General features: G+C 51.1%; 2 protein-coding genes across 5 annotated transcripts in view; both read left to right on the forward strand.

Annotated features, from left to right (window-relative positions):
• The first annotated feature begins 120 nt into the window (after positions 1 to 120).
• KLC4 (kinesin light chain 4) lies at positions 121 to 12764 on the forward strand. 3 transcript variants are annotated; one of them, XM_063098076.1, is made up of 17 exons: positions 121 to 182; positions 1032 to 1071; positions 1780 to 2062; positions 3247 to 3477; positions 5071 to 5152; positions 6011 to 6230; positions 6720 to 6807; positions 8390 to 8491; positions 8716 to 8889; positions 9240 to 9339; positions 9526 to 9578; positions 9780 to 9850; positions 10040 to 10148; positions 10718 to 10858; positions 11151 to 11266; positions 11574 to 11637; positions 12308 to 12764. In XM_063098076.1, the coding sequence occupies exons 1-17, from the start codon at positions 125 to 127 to the stop codon at positions 12359 to 12361; spliced, it is 1986 nt and encodes a 661-aa protein (XP_062954146.1). In that variant the 5' UTR covers positions 121 to 124; the 3' UTR covers positions 12362 to 12764. The 3 variants fall into 3 exon arrangements, with proteins under 3 accessions (XP_062954146.1, XP_062954148.1, XP_062954147.1); XM_063098077.1 differs by lacking the exon at positions 121 to 182 and adding an exon at positions 695 to 716; XM_063098078.1 differs by lacking the exon at positions 1032 to 1071 and having other exon boundaries at positions 122 to 182.
• A 1342-nt stretch (positions 12765 to 14106) lies between these two features.
• PTK7 (protein tyrosine kinase 7 (inactive)) overlaps positions 14107 to 21052 on the forward strand; it is a 57732-nt gene continuing 50786 nt past the window's right edge. For both annotated transcript variants that reach the window (XR_010023580.1, XM_063096584.1), the window contains exon 1: positions 14107 to 14225. Coding sequence is in view for 1 of the 2 variants with exons in the window: in XM_063096584.1 (XP_062952654.1) it covers positions 14147 to 14225 (79 nt within the window). In the remaining variant the exon portion in view is untranslated. The remainder of the gene's footprint in view (positions 14226 to 21052) is intronic.

Consider the following 21052-nt stretch of genomic DNA (forward strand, 5'->3'; position numbering starts at 1 on the left):
GGTACACACCTCCTTTCCTCCCGAGCGTGGTCAGAGCCAATCTTTGGGCGTCTCTGAGGTCGCGTGACTAAAGAACAAGCCCCGCCCCTCAGAGCCGTCAAAACAATTACCTCGAGCGGCAGCCATGATGGATTTAAAGGGGCAGTACCGGCAAGGGCGGCAGCCAGACCGACAGATTGTGGGTAAGCCTTTGAGGGTTCCTTTGAGACTGAGGCTTGAGGTCCCCGCCACCTCTTATTCCCGCACTCCCGGACAGATAAACAAACCTCCTCCGGCCAACCGCACAAAACTCCAGATTCAAAAACTCCGCCCCCCGAGATTCTTCCCCGCCCCTCGGCATCCAGACAGACAGACAGACGGTCTGCCCCGCCCCCTGCGCGACCGACTGACTCAGTGACCTCGGGATTGTTCGGGTGCCGGGTCCTCGTCAGTGACGCGGACCTCGGTTGTCAACCCGCACCGTACCTCCCTCCCCACCACCGATCTCACTCTATCCCCACCCTGGGCCCCAGGGCAGGTCGACACCCTGGGACATTCCTCAACCGCATTCCCAGGTCCAGGAGACCAACTCCCAGCCACGTTTCTCCGTGACCTCAGACGGTCAGCAGACCTCCCATTCTTCCATCATCAGGCATTTGGGAGGCACCCTAAAGTGATTCTTCTCAGAGCTTGTTAGTAGGTGATCATGACAGAGACAAAGCTATGGAAGTGACTGGGTAGGAGTGACCCTTTCCTAGACACGTCCCTTTCCGCGGGTCTCTGATTAAGTCTCTCACTACCTTCTTGGGAGAAGTAGCTCCCCAGGCCTGGGGTGGGAGGCTGGCTTGGGAAAGAAGGAGAGACATCGGTCGTCTTTGAAGACCTGTAGGCAGAAGGAGGGAGGATGTTTGTCCTGGGTGCGGCTCTGTGCCAGGTCCTCTGGGTGGCTGTGAAGTGGTGAGAGAAGGGGTGGGAACACCGGACTTCTGGACTTTGGGCAGGGCAGATCCTTCTGAATCCCTAGCTACTGAGCAAAATTTCTTCCGGCCTAGGACCTGAGCGCCATAGCCAAGGGCTGTGCTCTGTACACAGGTAAGAGGACTTCAAAGATGAGAAACAAGGCCCTTTTGAGGAAGTGGGAAGACAGCCAGAGTCCTGGGGGGATGGAAAATATGGGTTGAAGGTTAGTGGGGAAAGAAGTGGGGCTGACCAGGTTTGGAGATGCTTGGTTTGGTTCTGTGGGTGACACAGCCTGAAGACCTTGAGCCTTCTGGGGCCTTCTCATCTGGGTCCCATGAGAAAGGCTCCTGTTATCTTCTTCCTCTCTCTTCCCCTGATTTAACTTGGAAAACTATTCCTTTTTTTGAAACCCCTGCATGATTTTCTGCATATCTCCTGTCTACTTTAATCCTATTCCCTTTGCAGATCTCCCATATACCCTCTGTGGTCCCTATAGTGAGTCTCTCATCCCCTGTTTCCTTTTCTGAACCCAAGCTATCTCTTAAACACCTTTTCTATTCTTTTCCTAAATCCTGAATCGCTACTTCTAAGCACCTTTGTTCTTTCTACAGTCTTTCTTCATTCAAATAAATTCCTCTACCTCTCACTTTGCTCACAACCTTAGCTTTGTGTTTAGTGTTGTAGGCTTCTTCCCTACAGGTCACTCTCTCTCTCTCTAACTAAGCCACAGGGTCACCCACACTCTTGTCCCTTCACTTGGATCCCTATCACCCTCTAAGCAAGGTGCTCAGCCCCTCTGACTCATCTTTACCCCAGCTGAACTCTGTTGTTTCTCCCTAGCCTGGGCCGGGTCTCCCTGGCCAGGATGTCGGGCCTGGTGTTGGGGCAGCGAGATGAGCCTTCCGGGCACCGGCTTAGCCAAGAGGAGATCCTGGGGAGCACTCGGCTAGTGAGCCAAGGGCTGGAGGCCCTACACAGTGAACACCAGGCTGTGCTGCAGAGCCTGTCCCAGACCATTGAGTGTCTGCAGCAGGGAGGCCATGAGGAAGGACTGGTGCATGAGAAGGCCCGGCAGCTGCGCCGTTCTATGGAAAACATTGAGCTGGGGATGAGTGAGGCCCAGGTGAGTGCACGGAGGTGGTGCCAAGTGGTCCAGGGTGGATAGAAGAGCAGTTGTGTGATTGGAGGTTTGGGGTCACTTGGGCTCATCTTGTCCTAGATGCTTGTATTCATTCATTCAGTAAATACGTGTTAAGTTCCTACTGTGTGCCAGGAATTCTTCTGGGCACTGGAGATACATCACTGAACACAACAGTAAAAATCTTTGACATCTTGGAGCTTGCATTCTAGCTGGGGGAGACAGATAATACAGAAATAAGTAAATGATTCCGTATGCCGGAGTGATAATTGCTAAGGATAAAAGGATTAAAATAAAGCAGGGAAGGGGACTAGAGGGTGTGGAGAGAGTACAATTTTAGATAGGGCAGTCAAAAAAGTCCTCACTGAAAAGGTGACATTTGAGCAAAGATTTGAAGGTGAGGGGATGAATCATGAAGTAAGTAGGTAAAGAGTGTCATAAGCAGAGAGGACAGCAAGTGCAAAGGTCTTGAACTGGCCCGCCTGGTGAGTTCAGTGAATAGTGAGGGGCCAGTGTGGCTGCAGTGGAGTGAATGAGAGGAAGCAAAGTAGAAAATGAAGTCTGAGGGGTAATGGAGTTGGGAGAAAGGGGGACAGATCATGTGGAACCTGTAGGCCGTTATTAGGACTTTGCTTTTACTTTGAGGGAGATGGAAACTATTGGAATGTTTTGAAAAGAGGAGTGATATGGTCTAACTTGACATCATCTGGCTGCTGGGTTGAGAATAGATTCTATAGGAACAAGGGCAGAAACAGGGAGGCCAGTGAGGAGGCTATTGTAGTAATTCAGATGTAAACTGGTAGTAGCTTGGCCTAGGATGATAGCAGTGGATGTGGTGAGAAATCAGATTCAGGGTATATTTTGAAAGTAGAGCCATTGGGCCGACCCCGTGGCTCACTCGGGAGAGTGCGGCACTGGGAGCGCAGCAGCGCTCCCGCCGCGGGTTCGGATCCTGTACAGGTATGGCCGGTTCGCTCACTGGCTGAGCGCAGTCACAAAAAAGGACAAAAAAAAAAAAAAAAAGAAAGTAGAGCCATTGTACCCACCCCCACCTCCCGGCTCCTCTGTGCCCCTGCCAGTCTGGCCACCTCCTTGTAGGCTTCCCTCTTGCCTATCCCTGAACACTCCCATCCAGAGTCTGGAGCTCAGGGGATGTGCCCACCACCTAGGTGATGCTGGCTCTAGCCAACCACCTGAGCACGGTGGAGTCGGAGAAACAGAAGCTGCGGGCTCAGGTACGCCGGCTCTGCCAGGAAAACCAGTGGCTCCGGGACGAGCTGGCAGGCACCCAGCAGCGGCTACAGCGCAGTGAACAGGCTGTGGCTCAGCTGGAGGAGGAAAAGAAGCACTTGGAATTCCTGGGGCAGCTGCGGCAATATGACGAAGATGGGCACACTGCGGTAAGCCTGCGCAGGCGAGGCTGACTGGGAGTGGGCAGCTGGGAATCACCATAAACAGGGGGGCAATCATCCTTCAGGGGCCAGCAGCTCTACCCAATGTGCCCCCACCTGGCAGAATTCCTTCTTCAGACCTGGCACCAACTCCAGATGACAGCGAGGGGGGACGCAATATTCATTCATACAATCAACATTTAATTAAATGCCTATGTGTGCCAGGCACTATGCATTCTGCTTCTCTTACAGTTAAAGGTTTGTGAGAGAGACAGAGAAGCACCTGGACAATTCCAATCCAGAATCCTAAGTGCTACAATTAGGGAAAACATAGCCCAGTTGAGCAAGACTCTCTTAAAATTTGCTCTTAAAATGTGTGAAATGGGCTGGCCCGTGGCTCACTCGGGAGAGTGCGGTACTGATAACATCAAGGCCACGGGTTCGGTTCCTATATAGGGATGGCCGGTTCGCTCACTGGCTGAGCGTGGTGCTGACAACACCAAGCCAAGGGTTAAGATCCCCTTACCAGTCATCTTTAAAAAAAAAAAAAAAAATGTGTGAAATGTAACCCTCACTCAATAGGCATTTATGTGTCTCTGGGCCTTATGATGTACAAGAAGATGCAAGTAGTGGAGATGAAAGGAACTGTAAAAGAGGAGTCCTGCTTGCTGGAGTTTATAATATATCTGTAGGGAACAAGAATTATACATGAGAACATGTATGTGACAATGCAAAGCAGCAAGTGCTCAGTGCTGGATGAACGATTCAGTCAGTGTGGGAGGAATTCCAAGGAGAGAGGGCTTTGAGGGCTGGATGGTCTGAGAAAGATTTACAAGGAGACAGAGTACAGGGATAGGTAGGATTTAGGTTGGATTTCTCATTTGAGAGGGTAAGGAGTTTGGATGGATTTTGAAGGATGATGAGGGAGAGGGAAGGTCTTTCTAGACTGAAGGGGGGGTGTTGTAGATAAGGCTCCAGGGCTGGAAAGCTCATCTGTCTCAAGGAAAATGAGGAGATAATTTGCACAGGACACATTGGTGAAGCTGAGTAGGAGGATTGGAGGTGTTTGTACAAGGCTGCAGTTCCTGATAGGGAGAAGCAAATTTTCCCAGTGTGGAAGTAGGTTAGACAGTGAGGATTGGACACTAAGTCCACAGTGAGCAGTGGCAGATGATGGGCACAAGGCTGAGCCAAACACCCTGGGAACATGTCAATAAAATCAGACATACTCCCTCCCCTCAGGAGAAACAAGACAGACATATAATCAATGTAACCACCCAGGTATCAGTACAGGGCTATAATCATATAATTATAAGAGTTGAGGGGGAGAAAGAAGGAGGCTGAAGAATGAGGTGGTTAAGAAGGAACCTTACTAGACATGAAGGAAAGGAAAGTCATAAGATTTTGTCCAAAGCATCTCTTCTTTTACAAACGAGAGAGGCCTGAGCTTGGTTGGGCCAGATGCTGGCCTTCTCGGGGTCAGAGGCAGGAACAAGGGGTTTTTCCTAGGTTCCATCTGTCAGTGATTTCATAGTTTAGAGGGGCCCCTGAAGAGGCCACTGGGGATATCTTAGCCCTGACATGCTGCTTCTTTCCTTCCAGGAGGAGAAGGAAAGTGATGCCACCAAGGATTCCCTGGATGACCTCTTTCCTAATGAGGAGGAAGAGGACTCCAGCAATGGCTGTGAGTCTGGCTCTGGAGTTGGAAGGCGAAGAAGGGCAGTAGGAGGCTGGTCCCAGCCATGGCCCACCCTGTACACAGGATGTTCACCATCCAGAAATAAAATTCTCCATTTCCTCTGCCCCAGCCTTAGTCTCGCCCTCACAATCCTCAGCATCCCCCTTAATCATCAATATTTATTAAACACCTGGGCTGGCCCCGTGGCGCACTCAGGAGAGTGCAGCGCTTGGGAGCGCAGCGACGCTCCCGCCGCGGGTTCGGATCCCATATAGGACTGGCCGGTGCACTCACTGGCTGAGTGCCGGTCATGAAAAAGACAAAAAAAAAAAAAAAATTTATTAAACACCTAATATATGCTGTCCACTGTATTAGGCACCAGAAATACCAAGACAAAAAAGACACAGAGGTCTGGTTGGTTAGCTCAGTTGGTTAGAGTGTGGTGCTGATAACACCAACATCCAGGGATCCCTGTACCAGCCAACTACCAAAAAAAAATGACACAAGGAGTTCACAGTCTAGTGGAAGAATGACCCTGAGATGGGAAGAGCATGAGTTCCTTAAGGGAAAGAGCCAGGTCTTTCTTATCTTTGTATTCCTGGGACAGCCCTTGGCTCATGCTTATTGAGTAACTGTTCGTTGAATTAATGAATTCAACTGGGTGAGCAGATGGGATTGTGATGGGCACAGGGGCAAGGAGTGGGTAAAAGAATAGCAGTTGAAGCAGGTCTTAATTGAGAGCTTCGTGGGGGGCAGGCACAGGTATGGAAAAAGATATGGAGGAACAGTGGGGAGGAAAGACAGCAAAGGGGAGAGGAAGAGTCCTCTGAGAAAGTCTCCTGTTCATTTTCTGGGATGGTTTAGTGTCCCGTGGCCAGGGTGCTGTAGCAGCCCAGCAGGGTGGATATGAGATCCCAGCAAGGTTGCGGACACTGCACAACTTGGTGATCCAGTACGCAGCTCAGGGGCGCTATGAAGTGGCCGTGCCGCTCTGCAAGCAGGCACTAGAGGACCTGGAGCGCACTTCTGGCCGTGGCCACCCTGACGTCGCCACCATGCTCAACATCCTTGCTTTGGTATATCGGTGAGTACTGCCCTTCTCCATAACCCAGAATCTCCCCACCCCCATTCCACCCTGGGTCCTCCTTTGGCTCCCATTCTTCTTCTCCACGAATTTCCTCTCCTCCCTGCTGGGCTTCCGAGATATACGCCACTAGGGTGCTTTCTCATGTACCAGAACTCTCACTTTTTCCATACCTGAGCGCTTGATCTCAGAGGATACTCATCTCTCAGACCCTTTGCTTCTCTAGTCTTTCTTTTGGGGAGGGTCTCTTTCTCTCTCTCTGATTCTGTCTCTTGCTTCCCTTCCTATGAGTTGGCCTCCTCTTGAGATAGCAATGCTCTGTATCCTGGTATGAATGTGTCACTGAAGCCCTCTCACTGTCCACACCAGGCTTTCTGTCTCCTCATAGAGGTCCCCAATCCTTAAATGTAGCTCAGTTTGGGAAGGAGGAAAAGAAATGGATTAGGGGCAGAGTTCAGGGTAACCCCTGTCACTTTTGTCCTCTTCTAGGGACCAGAATAAGTATAAGGAAGCTGCCAACCTGCTAAATGATGCCCTCAGCATCCGGGAGAGCACCCTGGGCCGGGACCATCCTGCTGTCAGTATTCTCTCCCCTCCCCTGCACCCCCACCCCCCATTGCTTTTTTTTGGCATCCCTTAGCTTATCCATCTGCTGCCCTCAATCCATTCACTAGGTGTGCTTAGGAAGGAGGCATGAAGAGCCGGCCCGTGGCTCACTCGGGAGAGTGCGGTGCTGACAACACCAAGGCCACGGGTTCGGATCCCTATATAGGGATAGCCGGTTGGCTCACTTGGGAGAGCGTGGTGCTGACACCACCAAGTCAAGGGTTAAGATCCCCTTACCGGTCATCTTTTTTTAAAAAAAAAAAAAAAAAAAAAAAAAGGAAGGAGGCATGAAAATTCCTTTTTTCCAGGCACTGTCCAGTGATCCTGGTGGTTCTCAATTCTCTCAGACTCAGTGACTCCTTTTTATAATGAATATTTTCCTGAGATTTAAGTAATAGATTATGTATCCTACCTACACATATGATTTCCAAAAAATCAATATGATGCCCTAATTACTATGAAAGAGAAACATGTTAAGTAATTTATAATAACATAATAGATACAATATAGTGTATCATAATATAAAAATACAGTACAATATTAGCAGTATTGAGTAACAGCTATGCTAGAAGGCATAACAAAGTAGGGCTGGCCAGTTAGCTCACTTGGTTAGAGCTTGCTAACACCAAGGTCAAGGGTTCAGATCCCCATACTGGCCAGCTGCCAAAAAAAAAAGAAGGAAGACCAGTAAGCTATTTCATATAAAAGTAGTAGAAAAATGAAAGATCAAAAGTATGGGTGGATACTTGATTAAAATGCAATGTTATAATAAGTAATCACAGGCCAGATTTATTTGTATACAATGCAAGAAAGAAAGAACCTTAAGTAGGGATAGCATGCCAAGGCAAATGATAGATTGTCAGAGTGGAGAAAATGACAAATAAGATATATTTGGGGGCTGGCCCCGTGGTGCACTCGGGAGAGTGCGGCGCTGGGAGCGCAGCAGTGCTCCCGCCTTGGGTTCGGATCCTATATAAGGATGGCCGGTGTGCTCACTGGCTGAGCGTGGTGCGGCCGGTCACAAAAATGACAAAAAACAAACCAAAAAAAAAAAAAGATATTTTTTGAAAATGAGCTGTGAAAATGTGAAAATAATTCCCTATAAAATAATTCCCTATAGTATGACATGTGATAGGAAGGGATGATTATCTCAGAAAACAACTCCTATCTTGATATCCCACCACATGTCAAAGCTTACATTCAGTGTTTGAATGTCTATCAGGACATTCAAAAGTTGGCAGAGCTGTCCTACACATGCAGAACATCTATAGATTGCTTGTCTCCCCAAAGGTAATAGTGCCCCCAATCTTTATGGCAACCAAAAAACACCTTCAGAGATTTCTAAAAATCCCCCTAGAGGGCGATACCACCCCCATAGAGCCTCAGAGCCGTCCTATTCAGCAATTTCCCCTCCCTAGCCTCTGGCTAGGGTGGTAGAGTTCCTGCTACTTGGAGTTGTGTGTATGGGGCCCTGCTGTGTGCTGGGGGGACCTTGGATTCTCATAGATTCTTTGCAGCACCAGTGTCTGATGGACACAGGCCTCTCTTTGTAGGTGGCTGCCACACTCAACAATCTGGCTGTGCTCTATGGCAAAAGGGGCAAATACAAGGAGGCAGAGCCACTGTGCCAGCGGGCACTGGAGATTCGAGAAAAGGTACCCATGTCCTCTCTCCATTCTTCCCTTGTCGCTGAGACCCCTTCTCCATGTCTCTCCTCTGGTCTACCTGTCTCCCTCACTTATTTTTTTTCTCATCCCTCCTAATTCTGCCTTGTTCTCTCTTACATTATTCCCTTCCCTCTGTTCTCCACAAGTTCATGCTTCTATATATGCGCACACACTAATCATAGCTATTTATCTGTTCCTTTGCTTCTTTTCAGGTCCTGGGCACTGAACACCCAGATGTGGCAAAGCAGCTGAACAACCTGGCCCTGTTGTGCCAAAACCAGGGCAAGTATGAGGCCGTGGAACGCTATTACCAGCGAGCGCTGGCCATCTATGAGAGGCAGCTGGGGCCAGACAACCCTAATGTAGCCCGGACCAAGAATAATCTGGTAAGGGAGGAAGGGACAAAGTGGGTGGAAGGAGGGGAAAGGAAAGGCCACCTGGGCCCTGGAATCAGGAAACTTTGTAATCCGGTACACTACTCTCATCAACTTTGTGCCCATCTCTGGGGCTGCCTTTGGGCATGAGGGATCCACTTCATTTCTGTGGCAAAAGTTCCATTCCATAGCCTCTTGCGAGTGGGTTGGGAATACCCTTGGCCCTCAGATAGAAAAGGTGGTGTGAGGAGGATCTCTGGGGAAAGTCAGAGAGATACCAAGAAGTGGAATTCCGTGAGCTTGGCAGAGACCTTGTCTCCCTCCATCTCTTGCTCCTGTGATTTTGCCTTCCTGCCTCCCAGGCTTCCTGTTACCTGAAACAGGGCAAATATGCTGAGGCTGAGATGCTATACAAAGAGATCCTGACCCGTGCCCATGTGCAGGAGTTTGGGTCTGTGGATGGTGAGTGGGGAGGATTTGGAGAGGGGGCTGCAGAGAGAAATAATGAATAGCAAAGGTGGGGGGTTAGGCTACAGTGGTTCCCAGGGGGAGCCAGACCCCTTTAGTCCAGCCCTGTTAGCCTCTGGGTCCTGGCTTCCTCAGCTCCATTTTCTAACCTCCCCACCCCACCCCATGTATCACCCCCAGATGACCACAAGCCCATCTGGATGCATGCAGAGGAGCGGGAGGAAATGAGCAAAGTGAGTGCGGGGGCTCAGCCTGGGGAGCCCCATGCTGCGAGGCCTCTGACTCCTTGCATTAGCCTGGCCCACCCTAGCACTAGCTCCAGATGCATGGTGTTTCCCCCACCCCAGCCTGCACCCTAGCCCCATGCCAGCTTGTACCTAGCATCTCTGTACTCTCATCTCTGGCTCCTTGTCCCCTTCCCCTCTATCCTGCAGAGCCGGCACCGTGAGGGCAGCACACCCTATGCTGAGTATGGAGGCTGGTACAAGGCCTGCAAAGTGAGCAGGTGAGCTGTCAGTGAAAGGCTAGTTTGGCCCCCAATATCCTCCATCCAAGCCCTAATCCAAGCCTCCTAGACCTTTTTCCTTTTCCTTCTTCCCTTTGACTGTCCCTCAGCCTTAGCTCTGCTCTCCCTCTCTCCTGTTTCCTTTTCTGAACCCATTCTTTCTTCTATCCCTGGCCTCACTCCCCATAGCCCCACAGTGAACACTACTCTGCGAAACCTAGGAGCTCTGTACAGGCGCCAGGGAAAGCTGGAGGCAGCTGAGACCCTGGAAGAATGTGCTCTGCGTTCCCGGAAACAGGTCAGAGACCCACGGGGGAAGGAGGTCCAAGAAGGAAGGGCCCTGGGGATGAGGGACTGCTGAGGCTTCTTGTGAGTCTCCTAAGAGGATAGGCTGATGAGGCGGACAAGAAGGAGAGGCAGTCTCATGGTTGTGGTTGTTTTTAAGTGTGCTGTTATCCCCTACCTGCCCTTTGTGGTCAGGACTCCTGGTTCAAGACTCCCTTCACTAAATGGGGATTTAAAGGGGAAATCCTGCCCTTTCACAAGGAAGGGCATGGGTGGTGTGGGTGAGGGGGGTGATGCTGAGGAGAGCCCTAAGTCAGAGTTTCTCAAATTGTGGGTCTCAACTCAGTAGGTCTTGAAATCAATTCAGTGTGGGTCACGGCTAAAAATATGTAAATATATATGTATCTCTATATAGGAATGCATTGCAAATAGAAAAGGTGAGTATTGTTTCAGTAGGTGTGTACTGAGACATCACAAGGAAAAATGTTTTCCTTGCAGTGCTGATGGTAAAAAAATGTTTGAAAGTCCCACCCTCAAGAGTTAAGGAATAGGAAGTCCCAGTTCATTCCCTTTCCTTTTCAGGGCACCGACCCTATCAGCCAGACGAAGGTGGCAGAGCTGCTTGGGGAGGGTGACAGTAGAAGGATCTCCCAGGAGGGCCCTGGGGATAGTGTGAAATTTGAAGGAGGTGAAGATGTTTCTGTGGCTGTGGAGTGGTCAGGGGTAAGTATGATCATGCCCCTTGGTCTCTCCTGCCCACTCTTGCTGGTGGTGGTGAGAGGCTCTGAGCCTGCCTGTTTCCAGGCTCATGTAGGGTGTGAGGCCATGTCGTCCCCATTCGAATTAGCCCATCTCTTCAGAGGTATCTCTAGGAGCCAGCTTTTGACAGGGCTCTTGTTCTCAATCACTGGGCTTTGGGGGTGGGGGATGTGTGCAGAATAAATGGCAGGAGTAGATTCAAAAGCCAGTCTGTGTGAGATCCCCTTAGCTTCCATTGCCAGTCCCTCTCTACCAGGATGGCAGTGGGACCCTGCAGAGGAGTGGCTCTCTGGGCAAGATCCGGGATGTGCTTCGTAGAAGCAGCGAACTCCTGGTGAGGAAGCTCCAGGGGACCGAGCCTCGGCCCTCCAGGTACATGATGAGGTTGAGATATGGCAAAGCAGACAAGTAAGTCCTTGCCTCCTACTCCTCTTGGCCCCTAATCTCTGGAGAGAAACACGGAGGTCAATGAGGTGGTCATGGAGAGAGAGTTTGGGCCAAATGGGTGTCCTGGTGGGGGGATAAAGGTACTTGAGGAGATGCTGGTTCCTGGTGCAGGTAAGGGGAGGGGGAAATGGTGGGAAGGCAGCAATTTGATTTTGTATGGCCAAGGGGCCCACAGCTTTAAGTGTCCACTCAAGAGGAAGAAAGGCTTCAATTCTTCCTTTTTCCATTGTAGCAGCAACATGAAGCGGGCAGCCTCTTTGAACTATCTGAACCAACCAAGTGCAGCACCCTTCCAGGTGAAACCAGTGCTTGTGAGCGTATTGGTGGGTGGGTGGGAAAGAAAGGACAGCCAGCAAGCAAGCCTGGTGGGAGTTAGGGAAGAGGGGGAGATTCATCTGGGTCAAAGAGGAGCCAGGCAATTGGAGTCATTAAGGAATTAGACAGGCAGCTTGTTGAGGGTGGTGACCACCAAAGGTCAGTTTCAAGCTGGACATAGTACCAAATAAGTTAATCAGGAGGTGAGTAGGAACTGATATTCTCCAAACTGGTACTTTGGAATTATGAATAATTCAAGAATGATTTGGGAAAACTTAGTGTTCTTCCTCCTGCAGACATCATACTCCTCACCTTGGGGACTTACTAGTAGATGAGAAGGGAAAAACAAAAAAAGCATTATATAATCTTTATTAGAGAAAATGAATATTTTTATGGCAAATGACCACTGTATCAACACATTCAAAGTATATGCCAGTATTCATGTGGCTCTTCCAGGGAGTTTCTCCACCATATTATGGCGTTCTGGAAAATGCTAGCAGAGACTAAACAAAGCCCCAGAGCTTGGGGCTGAGGTTATAAGCTTGATCCTAGGTCCAGACATAGATTGCAGCCATGAGATGGATGTACTCCAGGAGACAGTCTTTGGGAGGCTGAGGTCCTGGGCTGATGGGGTGGTGCTATCTGTTTCAGGTCTCCCGAGGCCTCAGTGCCAGCACCATGGACCTCTCTTCAAGCAGCAGCTGACATTCAACCCACCCCCCCAGGTCTGCTGGGTCCCCCACAGCCCTCACAGCATTCCCCATTGCTCCTGGCTCTTCCCCATCCCAAGGTGGGACAGGGAAGGGGGAGCAGTTTAACCAGAAGATTGCTGCTGCCCTTAGGGTCTCGGCCCCCTCCTCAGGAATCCCCCTTAGGAAGGCCCCTCAGGACACCCTCTGCCCACCCTGTGGCCCTCCAGAGTAGCTAGTTCTGAGGCCCCATGGTGGGTAGGAAGCAGTATGCACCTCAGATAGGCAGCCTGCTGTTGGTTTTTCTGTTAGAGGGGTTGGGGCTGGCCAGCCAAGCCACCTAGCCCTGACCTCTCTTGTTCCCTCCCCTCTGCTGCCTCACTTCAGGTCCATGTATTTCATTTTTCTTAAATAAAAGAATCAGGTAACCTTTCTGCTACTTGAGTCCTGATTGGAGGGGATAGGAAGCAAGGGTTGTGTTGGGGCCCTTCATAGAAGGGCAAGGGGCCGTGATGGATGGAGCAACCGAAGGAGTGTTGATTCTTGGCTCTCTCCTCTCTTCCTCCCCTTATTTGTATCCTCTCCAGCAAGGCCTGTAGGAAGGCATCTGGGGGATGGGGAAGGAGGCCCACAACCCAAGGAGAAGGTGCTGTGGACGGGGTTGTCTGGGACATGTGGTGGCCATGTGGCAGGACCCTGGAGTCCTGGCGCCACTCCTCCCTGTGAGGCCCTCTGTGGCTGCGCCTCCTCCTCCTCCCAGCTGCTTGGGGGAAGGGAGGTCTAAGCAGGCCTGGGGGGCCCTCAAAGCCAGAGGGGGGACAAGGCACCATCCATCCCCTCTCGGCATATCCTGGAGGCCTAAGCAGCAGCTGGGGCCCATCTTCTAAAGCTTGACTCCTCCTGACCCGCCTCCTACACCCCTTGCTGCTTTCACAACAAAGCAAGAATGTGGGGGTGGTGGCGCTGGGGGTGGGGGGTGCCTGAAACAAGGGCTGTGCTGGGCCTCCCCACAGCTGGAGACTTGGCCATGCCCCGACACAGCCCAGACTGCCTGAAGATGGACTTCGGATGAATTTGTCAGTTTAACGGCCTTCAGCCTGGTTTTCAGAGCCCAGTATGTCTCTACCTTTGGGTTCAGATTGGTCCAGAGCCAAGCCAGACCCCAGCCGTGCACTCGTCCCCCCTTTCTCCAGGCTACATCTATCCTGGGGCCTCACGTTATCTCCAGGTTACCCTGCTTGGGGACAGCAAGGACACCCTACTATTCTAGGTCTCCTTCAGGATTTTGGATTGCTGAACAGTGGGAGAGGGGGGCACCTTTCCTCCTCCCACCTGGAGAATTCTGGGGGAACTGTTGATGGGAGCCTCCAAGTAGGCCCAGATTGACCATTCGCTTCAGGGACCATGGAATCACAAAAGTCACCTTGCTTCCCCTGGATCCCGGTGGACTAGGCAGTGGGCACAATGTACACTTCCCTTCCTCGCTCAGGTCCCCCGCACTCCCCAGAGCTTTCCTCCGTCTCCCATCACTCCAGACCCCTCCCCCAACTGAGAGCTCCTCCCCGCCACAGCGGGGAGTGGGCGTCATGAGGCGGGGCTTGGCGGCGGCGGCGGCGGCGCGCGAGGACTTGGAGGTACCGTGCGCGCGCGGCTCCAGCTCGGGACGCCTCGGGCTCGGGCTCCGGCTGCGGCTGCTGCGGCGGCGCCCGCGCTCCGGTGCGCTCGGCCTCCGGGGCCCGCCGTGGAGCGCAGTCCGTGCGCCCGCCGTGCGCCCTCCGGCTCCTTTCCCGAGCCCGCCGCAATGGGAGCTGCGCGGGGATCCCCGGCCAGCCCCTGCCGGCTGCCTCTGTTCAGCGTCCTGCTGCTGCCGCTGCTGGCCGGTGAGTCCCGGCGAGCTGGGGTAGCGGGGCTCGGGAAGCGCGGGAGTCCCGCAGGCAAAAGGGAGTACCCGGCGGCGGGGGGCAGATTTGGGCAGCTGGAGCGGGGACAGAAACCCTGGAGTGGTGGAGAGGCTCTCTGGGAGTGCGAGGTCCTGGCGGAAGGGCGCAGGGATCCCAGGGGCCGGGAGGCAGACGCAGTCCCCACGGACTCGGTCGGAGTCCCTCTCCCACCCGAGCCGGCGGGGACACGTTTCCAGGCTCCTACGGAATTTTGCCGGCTGACACGAGAGTTTGCTCGAGAACTACCAGGAGTGGCCGGCTCCTGGGCCCTAGTGGGGAGTTTCTTTTCGGGGGAGAAACGGCTTACCCCTCCCCCCATGGGGGGTGCGGTGGGGGAGAGCGAGTCCCCTCGTCAGGCTCAGCCCAGGTGAGGGACGCCGGCCTGGGGCCGGATGCCGACCGACCTGCGGCGCGCAAAGCGCGGAGCTTTGTTACCTACGCCGGCCAGACGCTCCCGGCTTCTCCTCCAAGTTCCTCGGCAAAGCTGGGACCCCCAGATGGCCCTGCCTGGGAGGGCGGCAGAAGGGAAAAATTAGGGGCCGCCTTATCTTCTCTAGCTCTTTTGGCCCGAGCCCTGAGCCCACGCCGTGCCAGGGTCGGATCCGGGAGCGGAGGGTCCCAAGCAGTCGCGGTGACTAATGTGTGAAGGCCGTTGCCAAAATCGGGCATGGCCGGCCTGCAAAGGTGCGGACGGGGTTTGTTCTGTTCCTTCCTGGACTTCCGTCCTGTCTGTCCTCACGGAGGAAAGAAAGATCTCTCTAAAGACAGAAAGGCAGAGAGAGCTAATTCTGGCTTTACTTGGAGGGCCTCAGCATTTTGAAGAGGGTGTGTGGCCTGATCTCCAGGGTAGACCGGACTCTCCCCTCCCCGGACTCCCCCACCTTGCCTCCCCCGACCCGCAGTTTTTATTTCGTGGCTTGGTCACACCTGAGAGTCACCACTGAGGCGTTGAAGTGCCTTACAGAAAGCACCAAGCTACCCGCACATCCCAAACCGCCTGGGCTGGAAATAAAGCCCTCACTCCCCACCAAAATACAAAATCTTTGGTGGTGTCCTCCAAGCAGCCCTCACCTGGGTAACTCTTCCTAGGGGACCTGTCCTAGCTTATCACTTTCCTCTCCTTTGAAGAGTAGTAGTGGGGAGGACTGGGGAAGGAATTGTCTTCTCGGACATCTTCCTGGCCTGCCAGCTGCTGAGGGCTTTTGGTGCTGATGTAATCAACATCTCTCCCACCCCCAGGTGTGAAAGGAGAGGTAAATGTAACCCAGGAAAGAGAACAAGCCTTGGAGATTCTGTAGGAGGTGTTTCCGGAGTGGCCCTGTGTTTCTTGTGGTGTGTATGCTGGTTGTTGCTCGTGGCAGAATCCACATCTGCTCCCGGAGAAAGTATGGAGTTTTTTTGCGCAGCCAGGATGGGGGCCCAGCCAGGATGGGGGCCCAGCCATATGGGCGAGCAGCGGCGTTCACAGGCCTTCTGGGTCGACCACTTGGGTTTTGGTGTGTAAGTCTGCTGGATATGGCTGCCTTTGCTGCTGCAGTTAGAGTTCTGGAATCGAGGGGAGATTCTTGTGGAGAGGGGGCTCTTGTTCAACAAATGCTTAATTCCTAAATTCCTTTCGTGAGAAGGCGACTCTAATGTTAATCGATGTTAATCCGGTGACGGTGACGGGTGTTTAGTGGAGGGGGGAGTCCTGTGGGGGAAGTTAGGGCAGGCTGAGGGCTTGGGACGAGAGGTCTGGAATCTCCTCCGGGGTTGGGGGGATGTCTTGTGCTCAAGAAAGGAACATTTTAATGAGACCCTTAAATCAATTCCACCAAATGTGCCTTGGTGTGGAACCTGTCCATATGTTGTAAACAATTTCAGCCAAGGCTGAGGCGCCTGCTGTCTTCTAGTGAAATCCGGGGACTCAACCCACCCCAGACGCATGACTTCAGGGGGCAACGATTTTTTAATAAATCACAGTAGATTTTTCCATCTTACTGTTTAACTGTGTAGTTAACTGGAGTTGTAGTAAGACCCCACTGTTAATAAGGCCAGAGTAAGAGACCTAGGCTGGCTAGATTTGTGGATTAGATCATTTTGAAGTTTGGGTAATTATACTGTAAATGGCTGAATTACTTTCCAATCTTTGAGATCCCCATTGTGATAAATGTGGTGGAGGAGGAGGAGATGGCTTAACGTTTGAAACATGGGATTCTTAACCCCAACCGCTTGAATGGTCAGTCGTGGTCCCAACACATCCCCATTCCCGTCCCTCTCCCTGTGCTCTTTCCTCCAGGCTCTTGTTTCTTGGGGGAAATTGAGTTGTCACATTCTGGGTTAGGCTGTCCTGGAGATTCCTCAAGGCTCTGCAGCCTGTAATTCAGGCCTAGAAGTTGCTTTTATCAATGAGGCTTTTCTCAGCTGTCGGGAGGTATGGTGGGATGGCAAGGGTGATCTTTACATTACTTTTCAGAAGATATAGACCAACTCCTGGTGTTCAGAGCAGCATTGAGCGGTGGGCAGAATTCAGGCTGTCGAGATGAAGTATTTGGCAAAGCAGCACCTCAAACTCATTGACAGGCCCTGTGGCCCTGGGCAAATTTCTTGACCTCTCATTTTGCCTCCTCTGTTAAACTGTATACTTCCTGCTGTTGTGCTGAGGATTAAATGTAATGAAGTATATAAAGGCCCCTTTCTTAGTCTTCCCTTTCCTGTGGTGTGGTCCAAAGCCGAGTGGCATCAGCATTCCTTGAGAGCATGAGTCAGAATCAGAACCTGCATTTTAACAAGATCCTCTGGTGACTCTGCACCCCATACTTCAAGAAGATCTGGCCTAGACGTTCCTTTTTATACAGAAGCTCAAGGTACAGAGATTTTCTGTTGCAAAGTGTAAATTAGGGGCCCAAGATCTTGCACAATATCTGAAGGTTTGCTTTGAATAACTTAGTTCATGTGAACACTCTTTGATATATGACGTGTACACTTAAAAATTACCTCACTTTGGGTTTAATTTGAATTAGATTTTGTCAAGAAACTTGTCCATTAAATGTCTGACTCTAGAAAGTTTGTAACATTAAGTGTGAAGTTTAGTTCCTCTTGGAGTCTCAGCTTTTCCTAGAGGAGCAGATGTCTCATTTTATAAAGAAAGCCAGTGGAGGAATTGGATTTGTTAGGTAGAAATTTGGTTGACTCACGGCTTTTCAGGAATACATTTGGCTTGTAAAGGGACGTATGTCTCTGCTGGGCTTCAGCAGTTGTAGTTTTATTAGTCTTTGGAGCATTTCATATTTTGGAGTGAGGGGGTTATGTGAATTTGTAGTGCTGCCAGCTTCTGTGAGACTTATCTGGGATGGAGGTTGGCCAGTTTAGACTCTAATATTTGAGCCAAGAGCAGTTTGGGGCCAGGGATTCAGCGTTTGGTGTCTTCCTCATGAAAGAAGGGGTCATTAAACAGGGTTGGGTGTCCTTGGCCTGCATTCCCCCACCTCCCTCTCCTCTCCCTAACCTCAGTAGCATGCCTCTCTGCTGCTGTGCCTGGGCACTACCCCTGGCCAGAGCTGTGTGCAGGCTCGGGACCACAGTTGCTGGTGCTAGCCCTGGCCCTAGAGTTGTTGCCTGCCCTGCTCACTCCTAGATTCCTGCTCTGGCCCCCGTCTGCATTGTCCTTTCTTCTCATATTGTGGAAGTTCTGCCACTGTGGCCAGGTTGGGGTTCTTTGGGTTTATTGCCAAGTGCACATTCAGTCCTGCCGTGCCCCCTGGCGTTTTGGTGGGGCTGGCGCGGGAGCTGCCACAGCTAATCAGTGGTTTGAGGAAGCCCTCTGAAGTATGTCACTTTTTCCATCCTCTTTTCTTTTCTACATTTAGGCCATTTTCCTCCCAGTAATGCTACACAAATTGCAATGGGGCAGGGAGGAAGCTTGGTTTGAAGGGCTGACACAGGCAGGCGCCTTTCCCCTCTTGCTGCTTGGTTTTACATTGCCAACCTCTTGTCTCCCATGTGCATTAACTGAGGTGTGCCTTGAATGAATGCACAGGGAAGTGGAATGTCATCTACATGTTGTCCTGCAGCTCCCAAGCTCCTGTTAGAAGCTTAGGCCCTGATAAGTAGGATATGCACTCGCTAGTTTAGGTGTATATGTAACTTCTGAAAACCAGGTCCCAAGTCATGGGGTAGGGACTTTGAGTCACGTGTTAGGAAGGTGTAGATATGTGTTTCCCAAAAATATATAGTGGAGAGTAAGTAACCAGAGATTCTGTATAAAATTTTAGTTTCCTGGGCCTTACTGCAGACCTGCCTGTCAGAGTCATTGGGGGAGGGGCCAGAAAATGTATTTTTTTTCTTATTATTTCTTAGATTATATTGTATATTTTGAATAGCCAATCCAGTTGCATAGTTCAGATTTCAAAAGGGAACTGCATTTATGAAGACCTTCATAGGAGATTCTTATGGGGTAGTAGCCATAAGGAGATTTTGTCAGTCCGAAATGGAGGTGTAGTGTTGAGAGAGTGGTATTAATATTGAGAAGCTTAGAGGGGAATCCATTCAAAGTGCTTGAATTTCTTCTATGGGTGAAGCTGTCAGAGGAGGAGCAGGGGGCAGAAAGGAGACAAGATAGAGAGATGTGAATCAGATGAAGTATAATGAAAGACACCATTTGGTAAAGTGCTAAGTAGAATAGAGGAACATTCTGGAATGTAGGACAGTAAGTCTGAGATGGAGGAGCAAATGGAGTGGGAGGGCTTCAGAGAGGAGAGAGGACCTTCCTTTACTAAGTAGATGTAGGCAGTGGTAACTGCCTCAGAATGAATGATGTAAAGGCATCAGACCAGGAGTCTGAAAATTTGGGTGGTTCTTTTCTAATACACAACAGCATCCATGCATGATAAAGCAATAGAAGAGACATCTGTAGTCCTGTGACACTTGTTTTTCTGTATTCTGGTCCTGGCTCAATTGCTACCTAGCCAAGTGACCCTGAGCTGATTAATTAACCTTTCTGAGCCTCAGTTTCCTCATCTGCACAATGCAAGTGACACTGATTCCTGCCTTGCCTGTCCCTGCGAAGTTGTGATATGGAGCTGGTTGACTCGCCAGTTATGGAGTTGGTTGACTCTGGGAAGCAGGCTCTCTGGCCAGCCCTGATTACTCTTCCTAAAGATGTTGATCCTTTGTCACCCTTTAAGGTATCAGCCTTTCTTTCCAGTCCTCAGTCTCTAAAGTGGTTTGCAAGGGCTCAACAGAATCCCTCTTGACTGGCAGCTTTAAAAATAGTTTTCTCATTCAAAAGCACAGATTTTCTAAGTGGTCTCTGTATTCCAACAGCAGCTCAGAGATGTGGGCATAGCCACTTTGCATTTTCAGGTGGGAACTCTCCCTCCCTCTATCCCTGTAGCAGATTCTCCCAAGGGGGTGTCGGTGCTGTTTCTGAGCCGTCATCTCCCCTGGCATGCTGAGGTTCTTCCAGGGAGTGGGTGGTAAACTGTACTTCTTGTAGCTTAGGCAGACTTTTACAATACCTGAGGGAAGGGCTTTTAGCATCACTAGATGACTGTGGGGGTTTCCCCCGTCAACGACTCTCTGTAACTTGTGGGAACTTCTGCCAGCACCATGCAGAGGTTCCCAAGGTGCTGTGTGGTCAGGGATGGAGCGGTCTCCCTAGGGCTGGTTATGGGGGCCAGAGTGGGCACTAGCATGCATGGCCTCTCCTTAGGAGATACCCTGGCTCTTTTTTTGTCCCCTTCTTGGTGTGGTGGTGATGGTGGGACAATGAGGAGAATGCTTGTCTGCTTTTGGGACTGCTGATGTGGCCCAGCAGCTAGCTCATACAGTGCCTTTGTGCTCATTAGAAATAGATACCCTTTAGGGCCGGCCCGTGGCTCACTTGGGAGAGTGTGGTGCTGATAACACCAAGGCCACGGGTTCGGATCCCTATGTAGGGATGGCCAGTTAGCTCACTTGGGAGAGCGTGATGCTGACAACACCAAGTCAAGGGTTAAGATCCCCTTACCTGTCATCTTTTATTAAAAAAAAAAAGAAAGAAAGAAAGAAAGAAATAGATACCCTTTCCTCCTGGTGGATGCAGCACTGCACCAGGGCTTTGGCTAGTGGAGCTCAGGCAGTATTTCACTACTGACACTTTGGCCAGGCATCTTGAGCAGTGCACAGCCCATACAGTCATACGTGGCTGTCCCACTGGAATGAGGGCTTTGCAGCTAGTGCCTTTTTGTTTCTCACCTGATGGGCCAAGATGATTTTGGTAACCTCTGTTCTAATGTTATGTTTCAGAGGAGCCTTCTTCACTCCTGTTCTCCTGCCCCCTACTGTGCTGGGGCAGGGCACAGCTGCTTATAATATACAATAGGAGAAGCCTGGGAGGCTGGGCCATTACTGTACCCACTTCACATTGTATATCTGTGACTGCTGAGGTCTTGGTCTATTTCTGGGTTCCTCTCCCCATGAGAGAGGATTTGCTACCTTGCAGATGCGGGCTTCTAGCCTATATGGTAATTGATGCAGAAGGTTGCCTGAGTCAAGTCTTCAGGGAAGAGGGGAATGCTCAGAGTTGATTTCACATTTCTTTAAGGAATTTCAGGCTTCCATGTCTCTAGTGTCCTCTCTCCCTGGGCATACCAGGGCCTCCCATGGTCCCAGGTAAAGTGTGTAGGCATTCCTGATTTAGATGAGTTTCTGCAAGAGAAGTGGCTTCACCTCAGTCTCAGAGGTGGGTCCTAGATTGTGATGGGCTCTAAGTCTGGGCTTCCTGGTGATGTCCACATCTCTTGAGC

This window comes from Cynocephalus volans, chromosome 5 (genome assembly GCF_027409185.1).
Source record: "Cynocephalus volans isolate mCynVol1 chromosome 5, mCynVol1.pri, whole genome shotgun sequence".
Taxonomy (NCBI): Eukaryota; Metazoa; Chordata; class Mammalia; order Dermoptera; family Cynocephalidae; genus Cynocephalus; species Cynocephalus volans.